The sequence below is a fragment of the Kogia breviceps genome, chromosome 4 (assembly GCF_026419965.1).
Source record: "Kogia breviceps isolate mKogBre1 chromosome 4, mKogBre1 haplotype 1, whole genome shotgun sequence".
NCBI lineage: Eukaryota > Metazoa > Chordata > Mammalia > Artiodactyla > Physeteridae > Kogia > Kogia breviceps.
Genome location: NC_081313.1, coordinates 101,952,722 through 101,969,494, shown reverse-complemented (window position 1 = coordinate 101,969,494; position 16,773 = coordinate 101,952,722). Strand labels below are relative to the sequence as shown.

General features: G+C 34.4%; 1 protein-coding gene across 13 annotated transcripts in view; it reads right to left on the bottom strand.

The window, feature by feature from the left end:
* The window catches only part of CSNK1G3 (casein kinase 1 gamma 3), a 127,395-nt gene that overhangs the window by 33,125 nt on the left and 77,497 nt on the right, over window positions 1-16,773 (bottom strand). For all 13 annotated transcript variants that reach the window (XM_059063503.2, XM_059063504.2, XM_059063508.2 and 10 more), the window contains one exon: window positions 15,437-15,671. In XM_059063503.2, the coding sequence (XP_058919486.1) occupies window positions 15,437-15,671 (235 nt within the window). The remainder of the gene's footprint in view (window positions 1-15,436; window positions 15,672-16,773) is intronic.

The following is a 16,773-nucleotide window of genomic DNA, read 5'->3' as shown; positions in this document are numbered from 1 at the left end:
GGGGATGTTCATGTGCAAGTTATTTCATCCAAATGAATACTCTTACTACCCAAGCAGTACTAAATACTTTATAAAAAGCACACTTTTCAAAAGATGGAACCAAACTAGGGTAAAAGGGTCAAAAAAGGTTTTAATTTTCACTATGTAATCTTACAACATTCTATAATTTCTGTAACACTTGCTACAGTTTTAATATATATGTTTGTGTTTTTATTTAATCAACATCTATCTTCCCATCTGACAACATCACAGGAGATCTCTTTGGTTCAATAGCCTCAGGGCCTAGTGTAACTGGCTGCCACAAAGAAGGCAATCAACGCATACTACTTAAATATATAAAGGACTATTTAAAAACATATAAAACTAGATTAGAATATATCTCTTTTCTATAAGCATAGGGAAATATCTAGAAAAATATGCATCAAATCATTAGTAATTAGGGGTATGAGACTGGAAGACTAGACAAGACATTTCAATAGCTCATTTCATATACTCAAAAATGTGATATAATGGGAATTTTTCTTATATTTCATATTTTAACAATGTAAGCATATGCTATTAAAAATAGAAAACTTTCAAAATAAGTAATATAAAGTTCTTCTAAAAGCCATTAATGAAAACAGGACGTGAATACATGAAAAAAATCAGTAATGCCTTTTATAACTAAAATTTCACTTTATTAGGTCCAGGGAGTCTTAAGAATGAAAGTCATGGAAAGAAAAAAAATTATTTTTGAAGTCCCACTGAGAATCAGAATCACCTCTGAAACTCTTAAGAACCTCAAATGAGCAGGCTTAATGCTGAACATTGATTCTTTGGGTATGACATAGGGTAGAAGAATGTACACTTTAAAAGGCTTAGCAGATGATTCTGAAGTACAACCAGATTTGATAATCACTAAACAAGAAACTTCTTTTACTTTAGTATAATTTTACATATAATAAAATACACTTATTAAAGGGTACAGTTTGATAAATTTTGACAATACACAGAACTAAGTACTGCCACAATCAAGAATTATTTCCAAACACTCCAAAAGATTCCCTTTTACCCCTTGCCTGTTATTCTCCCCCTCCCCTGGTCTCAACCACTCACCTGTTTTCTGTCACTCTATAGTATATTTGATTTTTTACAGTTTCACATGAATAGGATCATACAGTATGGACCCTAGTGTCCAGATTCTTTTGCTTCATTCCTGTTGTTGTATGCATTGGTACCTCATTACTTTTAACTGCCACAATTATTTATCCGTTCGCTTATCGATGGACCTTTGAGTAACTTCCAGTTTTGAGTTAATGTGAATAAGACTGTTAGGAACGTTCTTGTACAACTCTTTGTGTGGACATATGTTTTCATTTCTCTGGGTAAATATCCAGGAGTAGGATTACTGCATCATATGGAAAGTGTAGCTTTAACTTTATAAGAAACTTCTAGGGACGTCCCTGGTGTCACAGTGGTTAGGAATCTGCCTGCCAATGCAGGGTACACAGGTTCGAGCCCTGGTCCGGGAAGATCCCACATGCTGCGGAGCAGCAGCTAAGCCCCTGCACCACAACTACTGAGTCTGCACTCTAGAGCCCGCGAGCCACAACTACTGAGCCCACATGCCACAACCACTGAAGCCCATGTGCCTAGAGCCCGTGCTCCGCGACAAGAGAAGCCAAGCAATAAGAAGCCCGTGCACCACAATGAAGAGTGGCCCCTGCTTGCCACAACTAGAGAAAACCCATGCACAGCAACAAAGATCCAATGCAGCCAAAAATAAATAAATAAATTTATTTTTTTTAAAAAGGAAGAAAAGAAACTTCTATACTGTTTTCCAAAGGGGTTGTGCCATTTTATATTTCCACCAGCAATACATGAGACTTCCAGTTGCTTCAGAGCCTGTCAAACATTTAGTATGGTCACTCTTTCAAATTTAGCCATGCTAATGTCCATGAAGTGTTAGCTCACTGTCATTTAATTTGAATTTCACTGGTGACCTTTTTTGAATATTGTTTCACGTGTGTTACCGGTCATTCATATATCTTTTTGTCAAATTTCCAAACATTTTACCCATTTTTAAAAAATTGTACTATTTGTCTTATAATAAATCTGTAAGAGCTGTTTGTATATTTTGGATATAAGTCATTTTCAGATGTAAGTTTTGCAAATACTTCCTCTCACATTGTAGCTTGCTTTTTTCATTTTCTTAACAGTATCTTTCAAAGAACAGAAGTTTACACTTAGATGGAAACCCAATTTATTGGTTTTTTCTGTTGTTGTTTTATTGTTTATGCTTTTTTATGTCTTAACTAGAAAATCTTTGACTACCCTAAGGTCACAAATATTTTCTCCTATTTTTCCTTCAAGAAATCCTATAGTTTGGGTTCTAACATTTAAATCTATGAATCATTTGAAGTATTTTTTTTTGTTTGCTTTTGTTGTGTGGTAAGGGTTTAGATTCCTTTTTTTTCCATACTGATGCCTAGTTTTCTCACACAGTTTCTTGACAAGGCTATCTTTTCCCCTTGAATAACTTTTGCACCATCCTCAAAAATCAACTGAGCATCTATGTATGGTTCTATTTCAAGACTGTATTATGATTCACTTATCTATGTTGATGCTAAGACCATCCAAAATAAGTAGAAGGAGAAAATAATGACAAATCAGAAAACCAATAATGAGAAAATGGACAACCACTAGAAAAAATTTTGAAATCAAATGCTGGTTATTTGAAAAGTTCAATAAAATTAATCCTCTCATTAGGATACAGGAAAGAACACACACATTACTAATATCAGGGGAAACAAGGGGACATCAGGACAGAACCTAAAGACATTAAAAGGATGATAAAGGAATATTACAAACTAACATTATGCCAACACATTCAACAACTTAGATGAAATGAACAAGTATCTTGAAAGCTACAAATTACCAAAACTGCCTCAAGAAGAAAATGTGAATAGCTCTATACCAATTAAACAAAATTTAATTTCTAATTTCTGATCTTCCCAAAATACAACCCTAAGCCTAGATGCCATCACTGGTGAATTCTATTAAACATTTAAGGAACAATACTATTTCTACACAAACTCTTTCAGGAAAGAGAAGAGAAGGAAACCCTTCCCAAGTTAATTCATTACACTGTTACCAAAGCCAGACAAAGGCATTATAAGCAAAGAAAACTACAGGAAATATCTCTCATCAACACAGATGCAAAATCCTTAAAAAGATAGTATACCATGACTAAGTGGGGTTCATCCTATGACTTTAAGGTTGGTTTAACTTTCAAAAAGCAATCGATGTAATTCTCCATAATTAAAGAAAAAAGATATAAATCATAAGATCACCTCAAAAAATAGAGAGAAAGTACTTGAGAAAATCTAACATGCATTTATGATAAAAACTCTCATCAAACGAGGAAAAGAAGGAAACTTCTTCATTCTGACAAAGGCCAACCGATATAGTTCTTACATGAGGAAAGGCACCCCCTAAGAACAGGAACAAAGCAAGGGTGTTCACTCTCACATTTTCTATTCAATGTTGTACTGGAAGTTCTTGTCAGTACAAAAAAAGCAATAAAAAAAATTAAAAGATACTCAGATTGTAAATGAAGAAATGAACCTATCCTTCTTTGTAGACAACATGATTTTTTATGTAAAAAAATCCTAAAAAAAAAATCTATTAGAACTAGTAAATGAGTTTTAGCAAGGATATCGGATACAAGATCAACATATAAAAATTAACTATTTCTATACTAGCAATGAGCAATTGGAAAATGAATTTGAACAGCAATTAAATTTACAACAGCATCAAAAAACATGAAACATGTGGGGACAGATTAATCAATACACAAGCAAGACCTGTATATTATAGCATATGGTTTTAAAGCTAAATGCTAAGTGATATATAAATATAGTGAGCCCACCATATCTATGGGTTCTGCATCTGTGGATTCACCAACCACAGAATGAAAATATCCACAAAAAAATGATTCCAGACAGTTCCAAAAAGCAAAACTTGAACGTGCCATGGGCTGGCAGCTATTTACAAAGCATTTACATTGTATTAGTTATTATAAATAATCGAGAGGTGATTTAAAGTATATAGGAGAATGTGTGTAGGTTATATGCAAATGCCATGCGATTTTATATTAAGGGCTCGAGCACCCCTGGATTTTGGTATCCTCAGGGGGTCCTGGAACCAATTCATGGATACCAAGGGACAAGTGTACTGAGCCCTACAGTAGGATTCTTTATTAAGGAAAAGAATTCACCATAAAGGCAATTCTTTGAATTCAATCCAAGGCGGGGGGGAGGCTTTAGTTACCACAGTGACAATAAGCCATGATCATAAGGTGATCTTGCCTACATGCTTGTCTCAGAGAACAGTATTAGTCTCATAACCTACACAGTATGTAAAAATTCAAGCCACAACTATGAACTAGTAAAATAAATAAACTACTGAAACTCAGCCAGCTAATGCTCCTTACCCTCATAATTCCTTTCTTTGTGTTCTATCATCAATTGACAAATTTGGAAGTAAATGTTGCAAGAAATAGAAGTCATGAGGAAGGCTTTCTCTTTGAAACACAGTAACTAAAGAACACATCCTTCTGGTTTTTAACAGTTGTGTTAGATGAAAAACATTCTCCCAAAGGTAATATGGCCCTTTCTAAACCCTGTTCACATATTGAAAGCACTTAACTACAAAGGCCTGTTTGAAAATGGATGTTTTTCTCAAAGGCAAAAATCCTTAGAGGAACCTTTGCTATAAGCAACTAAAACATTAAAAAGTGACAATTTTCTTTACAACAGGTACCATTAAAGATTATTTTAAATAGGTTCTCCAATAAATTTTAAAGTTATGTAAAGAGTCAATTAAAATTTTGCTCCTCAGGAATTTATGTATCACATAAAATATACACATATTAATAGCCTACTATGTGTCAGTGCTTCATACAGATGATCTTTTAAAACTGTAGCTATTCCCTGACTTCACACAATACTACAAAGCTACAGTAATCAAGACAGTATGGTACTGGCACAAAAACAGAAATATATATATATCAATGGAACAGGACAGAAAGCCCAGAGATAAACCCACGCACCTATGGTCACCTTATCTTTGATAAAGGAGGCAGGAATCTATAGTGGAGAAAGGACAGCCTCTTCAATAAGTGGTACTGGGAAAACTGGACAGCTACATGTAAAAGAATGAAATTAGAACACTCCCTAACACCATACACAAAAATAAACTCAAAATGGATTAAAGACCTAAATGTAAGGCCAGACACTATAAAACTCATAGAGGAAAATATAGGGAGAACACTCTATGACATACATCACAGCAAGATCCTTTTTGACCCACCTCCTAGAGAAACGGAAATAAAAACAAAAATAAACAAATGGGACCTAATGAAACTTAAAAGCTTTTGCACAGCAAAGGATACCATAAACAAGACCAAAAGACAACCCTCAGAATGGGAGAAAATATTTGCAAATGAAGCAACTGACAAAGGATTAATCTCCAAAATTTACAAGCAGCTCATGCAGCTCAATATCGAAAAAACAAACACCCAATCCAAAAATGGGCAGAAGATCTAAACAGACATTTCTCCAAAGAAGATATGCCAGTTGCCAACAAACACATGAAAGAATGCTCAACATCATTAATCATTAGAGAAATGCAAATCAAGACTAAAATGAGGTATCACCTCACACCAGTCAGAATGGCCATCATCAAAAAATCTACAAACAATAAATGCTGGAGAGGGTGTGGAGAAAAGGGGACCCTCTTGCACTGTTGGTGGGAATGTAAATTGAGACAGCCACTACAGAGAACAGTATGGAGGTTCCTTAAAAAACTAAAAATAGAACTACCATATGACCCAGCAATCCCACTACTGGACATATACGCTGAGAAAACCATAATTCCAAAAGAGTCATGTACCACAATGTTCACTGCAGCTCTATTTACAATAGCCAGGACATGGAAGCAATCTAAGTGTCCATGGACAGAAGAATGGATAAAGAAGATGTGGCACATATATACAATTGAATATTACTCAGCCATAAAAAGAAACGAAATTGAGTTATTTGTAGTGAGGTGGATTGACCTAGACTCTGTCATACAGAGTAAAGTAAGTCAAAAGAGAAAAACAAATTCCATATGCTAACACATATATACGGAATCTAAAAAAAAAAAAAAAAAAAAGAAAAGAAATTAGTCATGAAGAACCTAGGGGAAGGACGGGAATACAGATGCAGACCTACTAGAGAACGGACTTGAGGACACAGGGAGGGGGAAGGACAAGCTGGGACGAAGTGAGAGTGTGGCATGGACATGTGTACACTACCAAATGTAAAACTGATAGCTAGTGGGGAGCAGCTGCATAGCACAGGGAGATCAGGTCGGTGCTTTGTGACCAGCTAGAGGGGTGGGACAGCGACGGTGGGAGTGAGATGCAAGAGGGAGGGCATATGAGGATGTATGTATATGTATAGCTGATTCATTTGTTATAAAGTAGAAACTAACACACCATTGTAAGAATAATAATAATAAAAATTTTTTTTTTAAAGATGGAGCTCTAGTCATCTGAAGGCTTGACTGGGGCTGAGGATCAAAAAAACCCACTGTAGCTATACTCAAAGTGTCCGTAATAACCCAATAAAGAAACTAAGGCTCAGAATGGTTGTGACTAGCTCAAAACTATGCAGGATTTCAGACCACATATCTGGACTTTTTTTTCATTTCAGAAAACAAGGTAGAACCAATCAATTAATCAAATCTTTATTACAAACCTCTGCAATCCTTTTCTATTTAAAAATTCTACTCTTGCATCTCAACATTATTTTTCTCTTTTTTTTTTTTTTTTTTTTTGTGGTAGGCGGGCCTCTCACTGTTGTGGCCTCTCCCATTGCGGAGCACAGGCTCCGGACGCGCAGGCTCAGCAGCCATGGCTCACGGGCCCAGCCGCTCCGCGGCATGTGGGATCTTCCCGGACCGGGGCACGAACCTGTGTCCCCTGCATCGGCAGGCGGATTCTCAACCACTGCGCCACCAGGGAAGCCCTATTTTTCTCTTTTTAAAACTGATTTTATTCCTCATTTACCTAGCACTGTTTCCATTTCAACTGAATTTATAATCAATTTTCAACAACAGAAAAATATTCTGTTTTAAATGAGCTGAAATTTACCTCTCCGCCCCCCCAAAAAATCAAACGCCTCACTTAAAAGTAGGAAACTTTCTAATATACATGTGTATACTAGCAAAAATAAATTTACTACTGCGTTTCCCTGCAAAAATAAAAAATGAGGCCAAAAGACATGTTAGTTAACTAAAAAAAACAGGCATGACAAGAGAGTTGAACAATAAAAATTCTCACTGAAGAAGCTTTAAATCATTATTTATATGTAACCAAAACAATAAAAACAAAAATTACTATAAGCAAATAGAAGTTTCACTTTATATTTCGTTCTAAAATGTTAAAAGATACATTTCCTTGGCAACTCACAAAAGGAGAAAAAAAACTTTTCCACAAGATTCACTGAGCTTGGGCTTCCCTGGTGGCGCAGTGGTTGAGCGTCCGCCTGCCGATGCAGGGGACATAGGTTCGTGCCCTGGTCCGGGAAGATCCCACATGCCGCAGAGCAGCTGGGCCCATGAGTCATGGCCGCTGAGCCTGTGCTCCACAACGGGAGAGGCCACAATAGTGAGAGGCCCGCGTACCGCAAAAAAAAAAAAAAAAAAAAAAAAAAGATCCACTGAGTTCATTTACATTTTTTAAAATGACATAATTTGAGTTTTTTAGAAGTGAGAACACAAACCCCAAAGAAAAAAGCACTATCATGCAAGAAATTTGCAGCAATAACCCAATAATCCAGATACCTAATCTAGCAATATCAAGAACTCAGAAAGAAAATATACATTTCTGAGCAATGGAACTCAAAACATGCATTCATCTGATTCCTCAAGAAGTCCTCTTGAAATCTAGTTCTCTTAATTTAGATATAATTCTGGTAAGTTTGGCTATCAGGTCAGAAGAAGCAAATCAAAAGATGAGAAAGTGCTGCCAGCAGTAATAACAAAAAGTAAGCAAAAACACAGTTGAATGGAGAAAAATCTGTTAAAAAATACACTACTTCAAGACTTACTGTAAAGCTACAGCACTCAAGATAGTGCGGCATTGGCTGAACAGACAAATAGATCAATGAACAGAATAGAGAGCCCAGAAATAGACCCATATAAATACAGTCAGCTGATCTCTGACAAACAAGCAAAGACAATACAAGGGAGCAAAGGTAAGTCTTTTTAACAAATGGTGCTAAAACAACTGAATATCCATATGTAAAAAAATGAATCTAGACACAGAACTTACACCATTCACCATTCAAAACTTAACCAAAATGGATAAGACACCTGAACATAAAACACAAAATTACGAAGTTCCTAGAAGATAACATAGGAGAAAATCTAGATGACCCTGGGTTTGGCAATGACTTTTTAGATATAATACCATATGTACAATACATGAAAGAAATAATTGATGAGTTGGACTTCATTAAAACTTCTACTCTGCAAAAGATACCATCGAGAGAATAAAAAGATAAGCCACAGGCTGGGAGAATATATTTGCAAAAGACATATCTCATAAAAAACTGTTATCCAAAATAGACAAAGAACTCTTAAAATTCAACAATAAGAAAACAAACAAATTGATTAAAATGGGCCAAAGACCTTAATAGACACCTCACCAAAGAAGATATGCAGATGACAAATAAGCATATGAAAAGATGCTCCATATCATACGTCACCAGTAAATTCAAATTAAAACGAGGTAACACTACACACCTATTAGAATGGTATAAATCCAGAACACTAACAATACCAAATGTTGGTGAGAATGTTGAGCAACAAGAATCCTCATTCATTGGTAGTGGGAATGCAAAATGGTATAGCATTTTGGAAGACAATTTGGGGGCTTCTTACAAAACTAAACACACTCATACCACATGATCCAGCAACAGAGCTCCTTGGTATTTACACAAAGGAGTTGAAAACTTATGTTTATACAAAAACTACACAAGGTTCTTTATAGTAGCTTTAGTCATAATTGTCAAAACTTGGAAGCAATGAAGAGGTCCTTCAGTAGGTGAATGGATAAATAATCTGTGTTATCTCCAGACAACGGAATATTACTCAGCACTAAAAGAAATGAGCTATCAAGCAATTAAAAAACATGGAGGAAACTTAACTGCCTATTACTAAATGAAAGAAGCCAATCTGAAAAGGCTACATACTGTATGATTCCAACTATATGGCATCTGGAAAAGGCAGAACTATGGAGACAGGAAAAAGACCAGTGGTTGTCAGGGACTGAAGAGAGGAGAGGGAGGGATTAGGTGAAGCATAGAGGACGCTTAGAAAGTGAAACTACTCTGTAGGACACTATAATGGTAAATACATGTCATTATAAATTTGTCCAAACCCAGATAATATACAACGCTAAGAGTGAACCTTAAAGTAAACTACGGACTCTAGGCAATAATGATGTGTCAGTGTAGGTTCATCAATTATAACAAATGTACCACTCTGGCGTGATAGTATGATAGTGAGCACGTGTGGGGACAGGAAACCTCTGTACCTTCTGCCTAATTTTGCTGTGAATTTAAAACAGCTCTAAAAATAATGTTATTTTTAAAAATACACTACTATTCAAATGCATTTTCTCTAAACTTTTAAAAATATACATACTAACATTCTCCAAATGACCTTGAAGGTATCACTATGTAATAGTAATCGTACAAAAATTATGACACTGAAATATCAAGAACACATCAATTAGGTTTATCATACTTTGTTTCAAAAAGCAAGGAATTGTGTAATACATTTTTAAACTGTTAAAATGTAATCATAAAATGTAAATACATGTTTTTAAACTGCTGTTTGGGAGGCTTAAAGAGTAGGCTTCAGGATTGGAGCAATTAGCTGGAAATTATATGAAACACATCACAGAATGATAGCACAGAAAGAAGGCATTTTTGTAACACCATAATTCTGTGATTACTTCTCTCCCACACTGAAAGCTTACCACTTAGGGGCTTGAAATATCATTCTTCTATGGAACACAGATTTTTCTTAACACTTACAAAGCAAACGGCAACTTATTCCTCAAATCTTAGTCTTTTTATTCATGAACACTCAATAATATTTAAAAATAAAAGACCATTTTATTTCAAGACACTAAAGAGAAATACATTTCTCTTATTTACTTAATTTCAAATCACTTCAATTAAGACATAAAAGAAAAAAAAGTAATCCAAAGGAACATTATGAGGTTCAAAGCACTTGACAAAAAAAAAAGCCTTTAAAAAGATATTAAAAAGAAGATACTCGATGAGACACAATTAAAAATAACAATTCAACCTGACAGTACTAAAGAAAGCTTCCATTAAAGCAGACCAAGGAAATCCACATCTGTCACATGCAGCTTTATTGAGATTTCATCTTGATCAGTGACTTCAGGAGGTATATGAAAGGTGTACAAATGAATCACTACATCTGCTTTCTGAACAGAAATCACCTAATTAAGATCAATAGACACACACCACAGGAATAAAGATGCTAAATTCTACAATGTGATTTTACACCATTCCTCCATATTATTATGTTAAGGGACAACTCTTTCCTTTTTGAATCTGATACAGTGTCCATCTCCACAAAGGAAAAATACATATAAACCTGCACAAATGTTCCTCTGACCAAATTCTCTATTTTGAAAAGTTCATGTGAGTAGGAAGTCCTTGAAGGCACAAGAGTGAATGAATGAATAAGGCTTTAAAAGTAACAACCAAAGTTCAGGTGAAGCAGGAAAGGAAAAAATTATATATACACAAATTAAAATCAGCACTAAAAGGTCACGTTTTCACTGTTCTTTTTTCTTAATCTCTTCCTGATTCCTCACAAAGCCAAGTGCTCTAAACTCAAAACACCACTAAATATTCCATGTTCACAGCCATCTCAAACTTACAGAATACTTTAACTCTTTAGCACTCAAACTCACTCTACATTAGTTTACTCTTAATTTTTTAAAAAAGGAAATCATGTATTCTATCAAATAAATTTTCTATTTTTACCCATCTACTCCCAAGTTCTACATCAAAATTGAGAAGTAGGGCTTTTACAAATGAGAGAAAGTAAGGATTAAAGCTTTTGTTCTTTGCAGTACTTGCCAAAGAAATAATTTTTTGTTTTCTTCCTGAAAGAAGAGTAAAAACAGATTATTACAATAGTTAAATGCCATTTCCCAAGTTCTGAAGGCTTTTCCTAACAAGGACAAACATATCAGACTTATTTTGCCCTTTCTACAAATAGAATGCTGTTACATTTACCATTGTTCAGATAAAGAACACCAGGCCAGAAGGAAGTCGTGACTTCATGGCTCACAATAAAATGTTGGTGAACCTTTGTTAGTTGTTATAAAACAGTCTTAACAACTACCATGAAATGAAAATTTCTCATAGACACTGTTCATATAAACACAGATGTGCCTGGTTTTAACAGAAGAGACAATCCTGAAAGTTGTATGTCTACCCAATCATATTTTAAATCTATCAGGAAAGTTTGCTATTGAAATGCACTTGCCCAAATGCCACCTGAAATGTAAATACTACTGATTTTTCTTAAAGAAAGGCAAACCTACATTTTCAGGTATTTCAAACACCTGAAAAAATATCGTGAGCCTAATATCAGGTAAGCTGTCAGGGGAAGATGCCAAATGCTATTTAGTTCTGATTGAGACGCAGAAGCAGGGAAACATAGTGGGCAGCAGACAGGTCTGGGGAGAATGGTTAGAGAAGAAGCTAAGACTAGGAGTTAGGGGTTGGATTAGATGACTTCTAAGGTTCTGGACAAATTGTGATTGTATTGTAAGGTACATCTGAGCAGTGACAGTGGATAAGTACTGATCAGTTTACATTCCTGTCTATTCTCCCTTGTAAGTGAAATGTTAGATATAGAATCTAAAAGCAGAAAATTAAGTTATTAGACTTCCTGTGATATAAAAACCAACCACGGGTTAAGATTTAGGAATAACCTATCGTAAACACAACCTAGAACTGATTTTTTTTAGGAAAAAACAAAAGTAATTTGATGGGAAAGAATATGATATCATAAAAAGAATATCTCAATCCCTATCTCACACCATACAAAAAAATGAATTCTAGATGACAGAAAAAAACACAAAATGTTCTCATTACAAGGGGTAAAGATTTCTTAGGATTTAAAAAGTAGTAATCATAAAAGAAAAATTTGATAAATTAGACTTCAAAAATATTTACAACTTTTGCTCACCAACTGTCAACACTAGGAAAATGACTAGACAAGCCACAGACTAGAAGACAATGTCCACAGAGCATGTATTTGCCAAAGGACTTATATCCAGAATATATAAAGAATTCCTACAAATCAACAATAAAACGATGTGCACAACACAAAAGAAGACATACAAGTGGTCAATAAGCACATGAAAAGCGCTCACAATCATTAGTCACAGTAAAATACAATACCACTACACAAATTCACCAGAATGACTAGAATGAAAAAGACTGACAACACCAAATGTTGTCAAGAATGCGAAACAAACAGAACGTTGGTAGAAACAGAAAATGGTATGAATGTTTTGGGGAACTGATTGACAGGTTCCTATAAAGTTAGTATTTACAATATGACCCAACAATTCCAATCTTAGGTATTTGCCCAAAAGTACTGAAAACATATGTGTGCTGGAAGATTTGCAAGGATGCCATAGCAGTTTTATTCATAATAGCAAAATACTGTTAATAATCAAAATGCTCATCAACGTTAGGATGGATAAACAATATGTGGTATATTCATATTTATGCAATGGAATACTACTCCATTGCACAGGAACAAACCCTAATCAACTTAGATGAATCTCATACATATTAGACTGAACAAAAGAAGTCATATGATTTCACTTATAAGAATTAGAGTCAGCAAAACTAACCTATGGTGATAGAAATCAGATCAACAGTTGCTTTTGTAGACTGACTGAGGAACAGCAAGAGGGAAGTCTAAGGAGTGAATAGTGTTCTAAATCTTGGTAGACATGTCAGTTATACAGCTGTATATATTTATTAATACTCATAAGTTATATACTCAAACGTTGTGTACTTTACTCAATGTATATTTTACTTGAGTCAATTTTATTTATTTATTTATTTATTTGGCTATGTCGGGTCTTCATTGCTGTACGCAGGCTTTCTCTAGTTGTGGCAAGCAAGGGCTACTCTTCATTGCGGTGCACGGGCTTCTCATTGCAGTAACTTCTCTTGTTGCGGAGCATGGGCTCTGGGTGCATGGGCTTCAGTAGTTGTGGTACGCAGGCTCAGTAGCTGTGGCTTGCGGGCTCTAGAGCGCAGGCTCAGTAGCTGTGGCACACGGGCTTAGTTGCTCCGCGGCATGTGGGATCTTCCCAGACCAGGGATCGAACCTGTGTCTCCTGCATTGGCAGGTGGATTCCTAACCACTGCATCACCAGGGAAGGCCTACTTAAGTCAATTTTAAAAGGGACTCTTCAATAAAATAAGGATTACAAATATCGCAATTCTAGTAAGCTTGCATTAACACAGTGTTATCAGTTACCAATTCCGAAACTACATTCTGAGTATCCTAGGCTTCTAAAAATGAGTAAATATACTAGAGTAGTGGTAGCCAGATTTCTCAATGTTGGCAAAGGAAGATATAAATATAGAAAAGGGAAGGGAATTACAAATATGAAAAGGAGGGGATCCTACTTTGTGCTGTTAGACTGAAATTAGAAGTATCAGTAAAAACTCATAGTTTTTAATAGATAGATATTAACAAATGTGTATAAGTGCATACACATGTGTAGGCATATTTGTACGTGTACATAAATGTGTGTTGTATATACACACATATGAGTATATATGTGTATATTCACACACACAGACATATACACATTTCCTAGTTCTGCTACAGAAAGGCCTTAGAAACAATAATATACTAGGAGCAATAAATACATCTAGTGTTCCAAGATCTTGGTTTCTACATACCATTATCCAATAAAAGGAACCAGGGCTTCTTAGAAAAATGTTGTATCTGGGCTAGAACCAAGAAACTATAAGATGAGCCTGGAACAACTAGTTGCACAAGACAAGAAAGAAGTTTTCAAAGAATCATGAGAACATGCCAAAGGAACACCCGAACCAGCTTGACGGAGCAACCAGTAGCCAAATACGGGACAATCTCAGCATCAAAATAAATAATGATATAAACAATAATAGTAATGGACTATAATACATCCAATTAAGAATCCATGAGTCCATGAGTCCATACTGATGTAAGTCAATAAATAAGGGAAGAAGGGAAAGCTTTTGCCTACATTAGAATGAAACTAGTAAATTCATAAGGAACGATGGAGTTAGAAAATCATCAATTGATATTAAATCTAGTGGGTAAAAATTTGATGAGAAACAACATATTTACATAATCTCAAAAACTGACTTAGAAAATATTTTCTAACTACAAAGGGAAAATAAGAAACTTTTAAGTGGAGAAACTTAGCAGTCACTACCCTAAGCAAGTGATCAAAGCTACTTGGAACAAAGTGACATGTGCCTTCTGACATGATGCACTGAGAACACATCACTTCTATGATACTTGTGCTAAAACTGGATACCCAAATATAATCATGAAGAAATATCAGACAGCTTAAAACACAGGACATGCTACAAAACAACCCATACTCTACAAAAATATTAAGTTCATGAACCATAAAGAAAGGCAAGGAACTGTCCCAGATGAAAGGAAACTAAAGAGATAGGACGATTAGGTGAAATATGTGATCCTGGATTGGATCCTGGACCAGGAAAAAAAAAAGCTATAAGAAACCCTGTGAAGTTGATATTTTACCCTTATTACAAATAAGGAACCCTCTTAAAAAGGTTAAATAAAACTAGTACAAAGTAAACAGTACCTGTAAGATATGTATTCTCAGTATTCAATGTATTAGGCAGGTGGCTACCTCCCTGGACAGCTGTATCAAAGAGTTATAGTCTCAATCAAAAACCTTTACAAACATTAAATTCAGTTAAAATTAAGTATTCTCTCACATACTTTAATAGAAATAATCAAATGGATCACCCTAAGTGTATCAAAGTTGATCATTTCAAGTAAAATAAAAAAGATATAGTGAATATAAGGATATCTGTCATTCATTTATTTTAAAGCAACTTACTTTAAAAGACTTATTAAATGTAAATGAAAGTAAACTCTAGTTAGATGTGATAAATAAAAATTAAAATAGAAGCGACTGTAACCTGCAAAAACTGAACCATAATAACAAATAAAAACCCACACTATTAGCGTACTGAGTTCAAACTTCCATACTTACAAAAGGTACACATACCTTTTCCTAAATGTGTGTTTATGCTCATATATCTAGCTGTTCCTGTAAGGCTCTTATGTTCTCTGTATGGTATGTGTTTCTTTGTCTCTGGATCAATATATTCCTTTGCCAAACCAAAATCTATAATATGAATAACTTGCTGAGTTTTGTTTCCTGGTCGTCCTATTAAGAAGTTCTCAGGCTTTACATCTCTGTATATCAAGTTCTTTGAATGGACATACTCCATGCGAGAAATCTTGATTCAAAAAAAAAAAAAATTCTATTTTAGGCTTTGACTAGCATAAAATAGTGTGATAAAAGCAAGACAATTTTTACAATGAAAACAACATTAAGAAGAAAAAAATCAGAAATTGTTTCAACCCTTTAAAAGAAACATGATATCACTCTATAGTTTCTTAAATATATGTCCAATTATGATTAAATATCTTTGCTTTTTACTATTTTGGTCACTTATAAAGGAAAGTTCTTGAATTTTATGAATTCCTTTCTTATCAGAAAGCCTGATTCAATCAACACTTTCAGATGATGCTACCTTATAGAAAGCTTTACTAATACAAAATATTTAACTCAAAAATATAAACAGATATATTCACCAAGTTGCAATTTATTCTTCCTTATCTGTTCAACAATGGAGAAAGTTTTACAATTACACTAAAGAAACTTAAAGAGTCTAAACTGTTAAATAAAAAGAATTAACAGAGCACTTTGTTATCTTTTTTATAACTTGTTTACTTTTTTCCTTAGGTATTAAACATTTAAAAAGATCTTGAGACTACAAAACTTTGGAATACAACTCTAATAATAATATATTTTTATTCATTGCTTTACACATTCTCAAATAATGTTCATTGTATAAACTGTCAGAAAATAGATTACAAATAATAAAAGTGCTTCATTTAATGATATTCATGGCTGACAATACAATGTTAAGTGAACACGGTCACTCAAGCCATTTTAGTTTGTTAACAAATTTTGGATCATATAACATATACTATTCTATGACCTATACTTCTCATTAACAATATATTATGAGCATTTTCCAGGTCATGAAACATTCTTTTAATGTATACTTTTTAGTGGCTGCATATTATTTTATGGCTATTAATAATTTATCCAACTAACACTGTTATTTCTGTGCATTCGGGTTGTTTCCCACTTTATTATAGACGTCTTTGCACAAAAAGCTTTAAGTACATCTGAATACTTCCATTGGATAAATCTGTAGAAGTAATGAGTCAACAGATAAAAACAATTTTAAGACTTCTGCAGCATACAATTACTGGCATTTATTTCAAAACTGCCTTAAAATTATCCTCTAAGTTATTTCCCCATAGGCT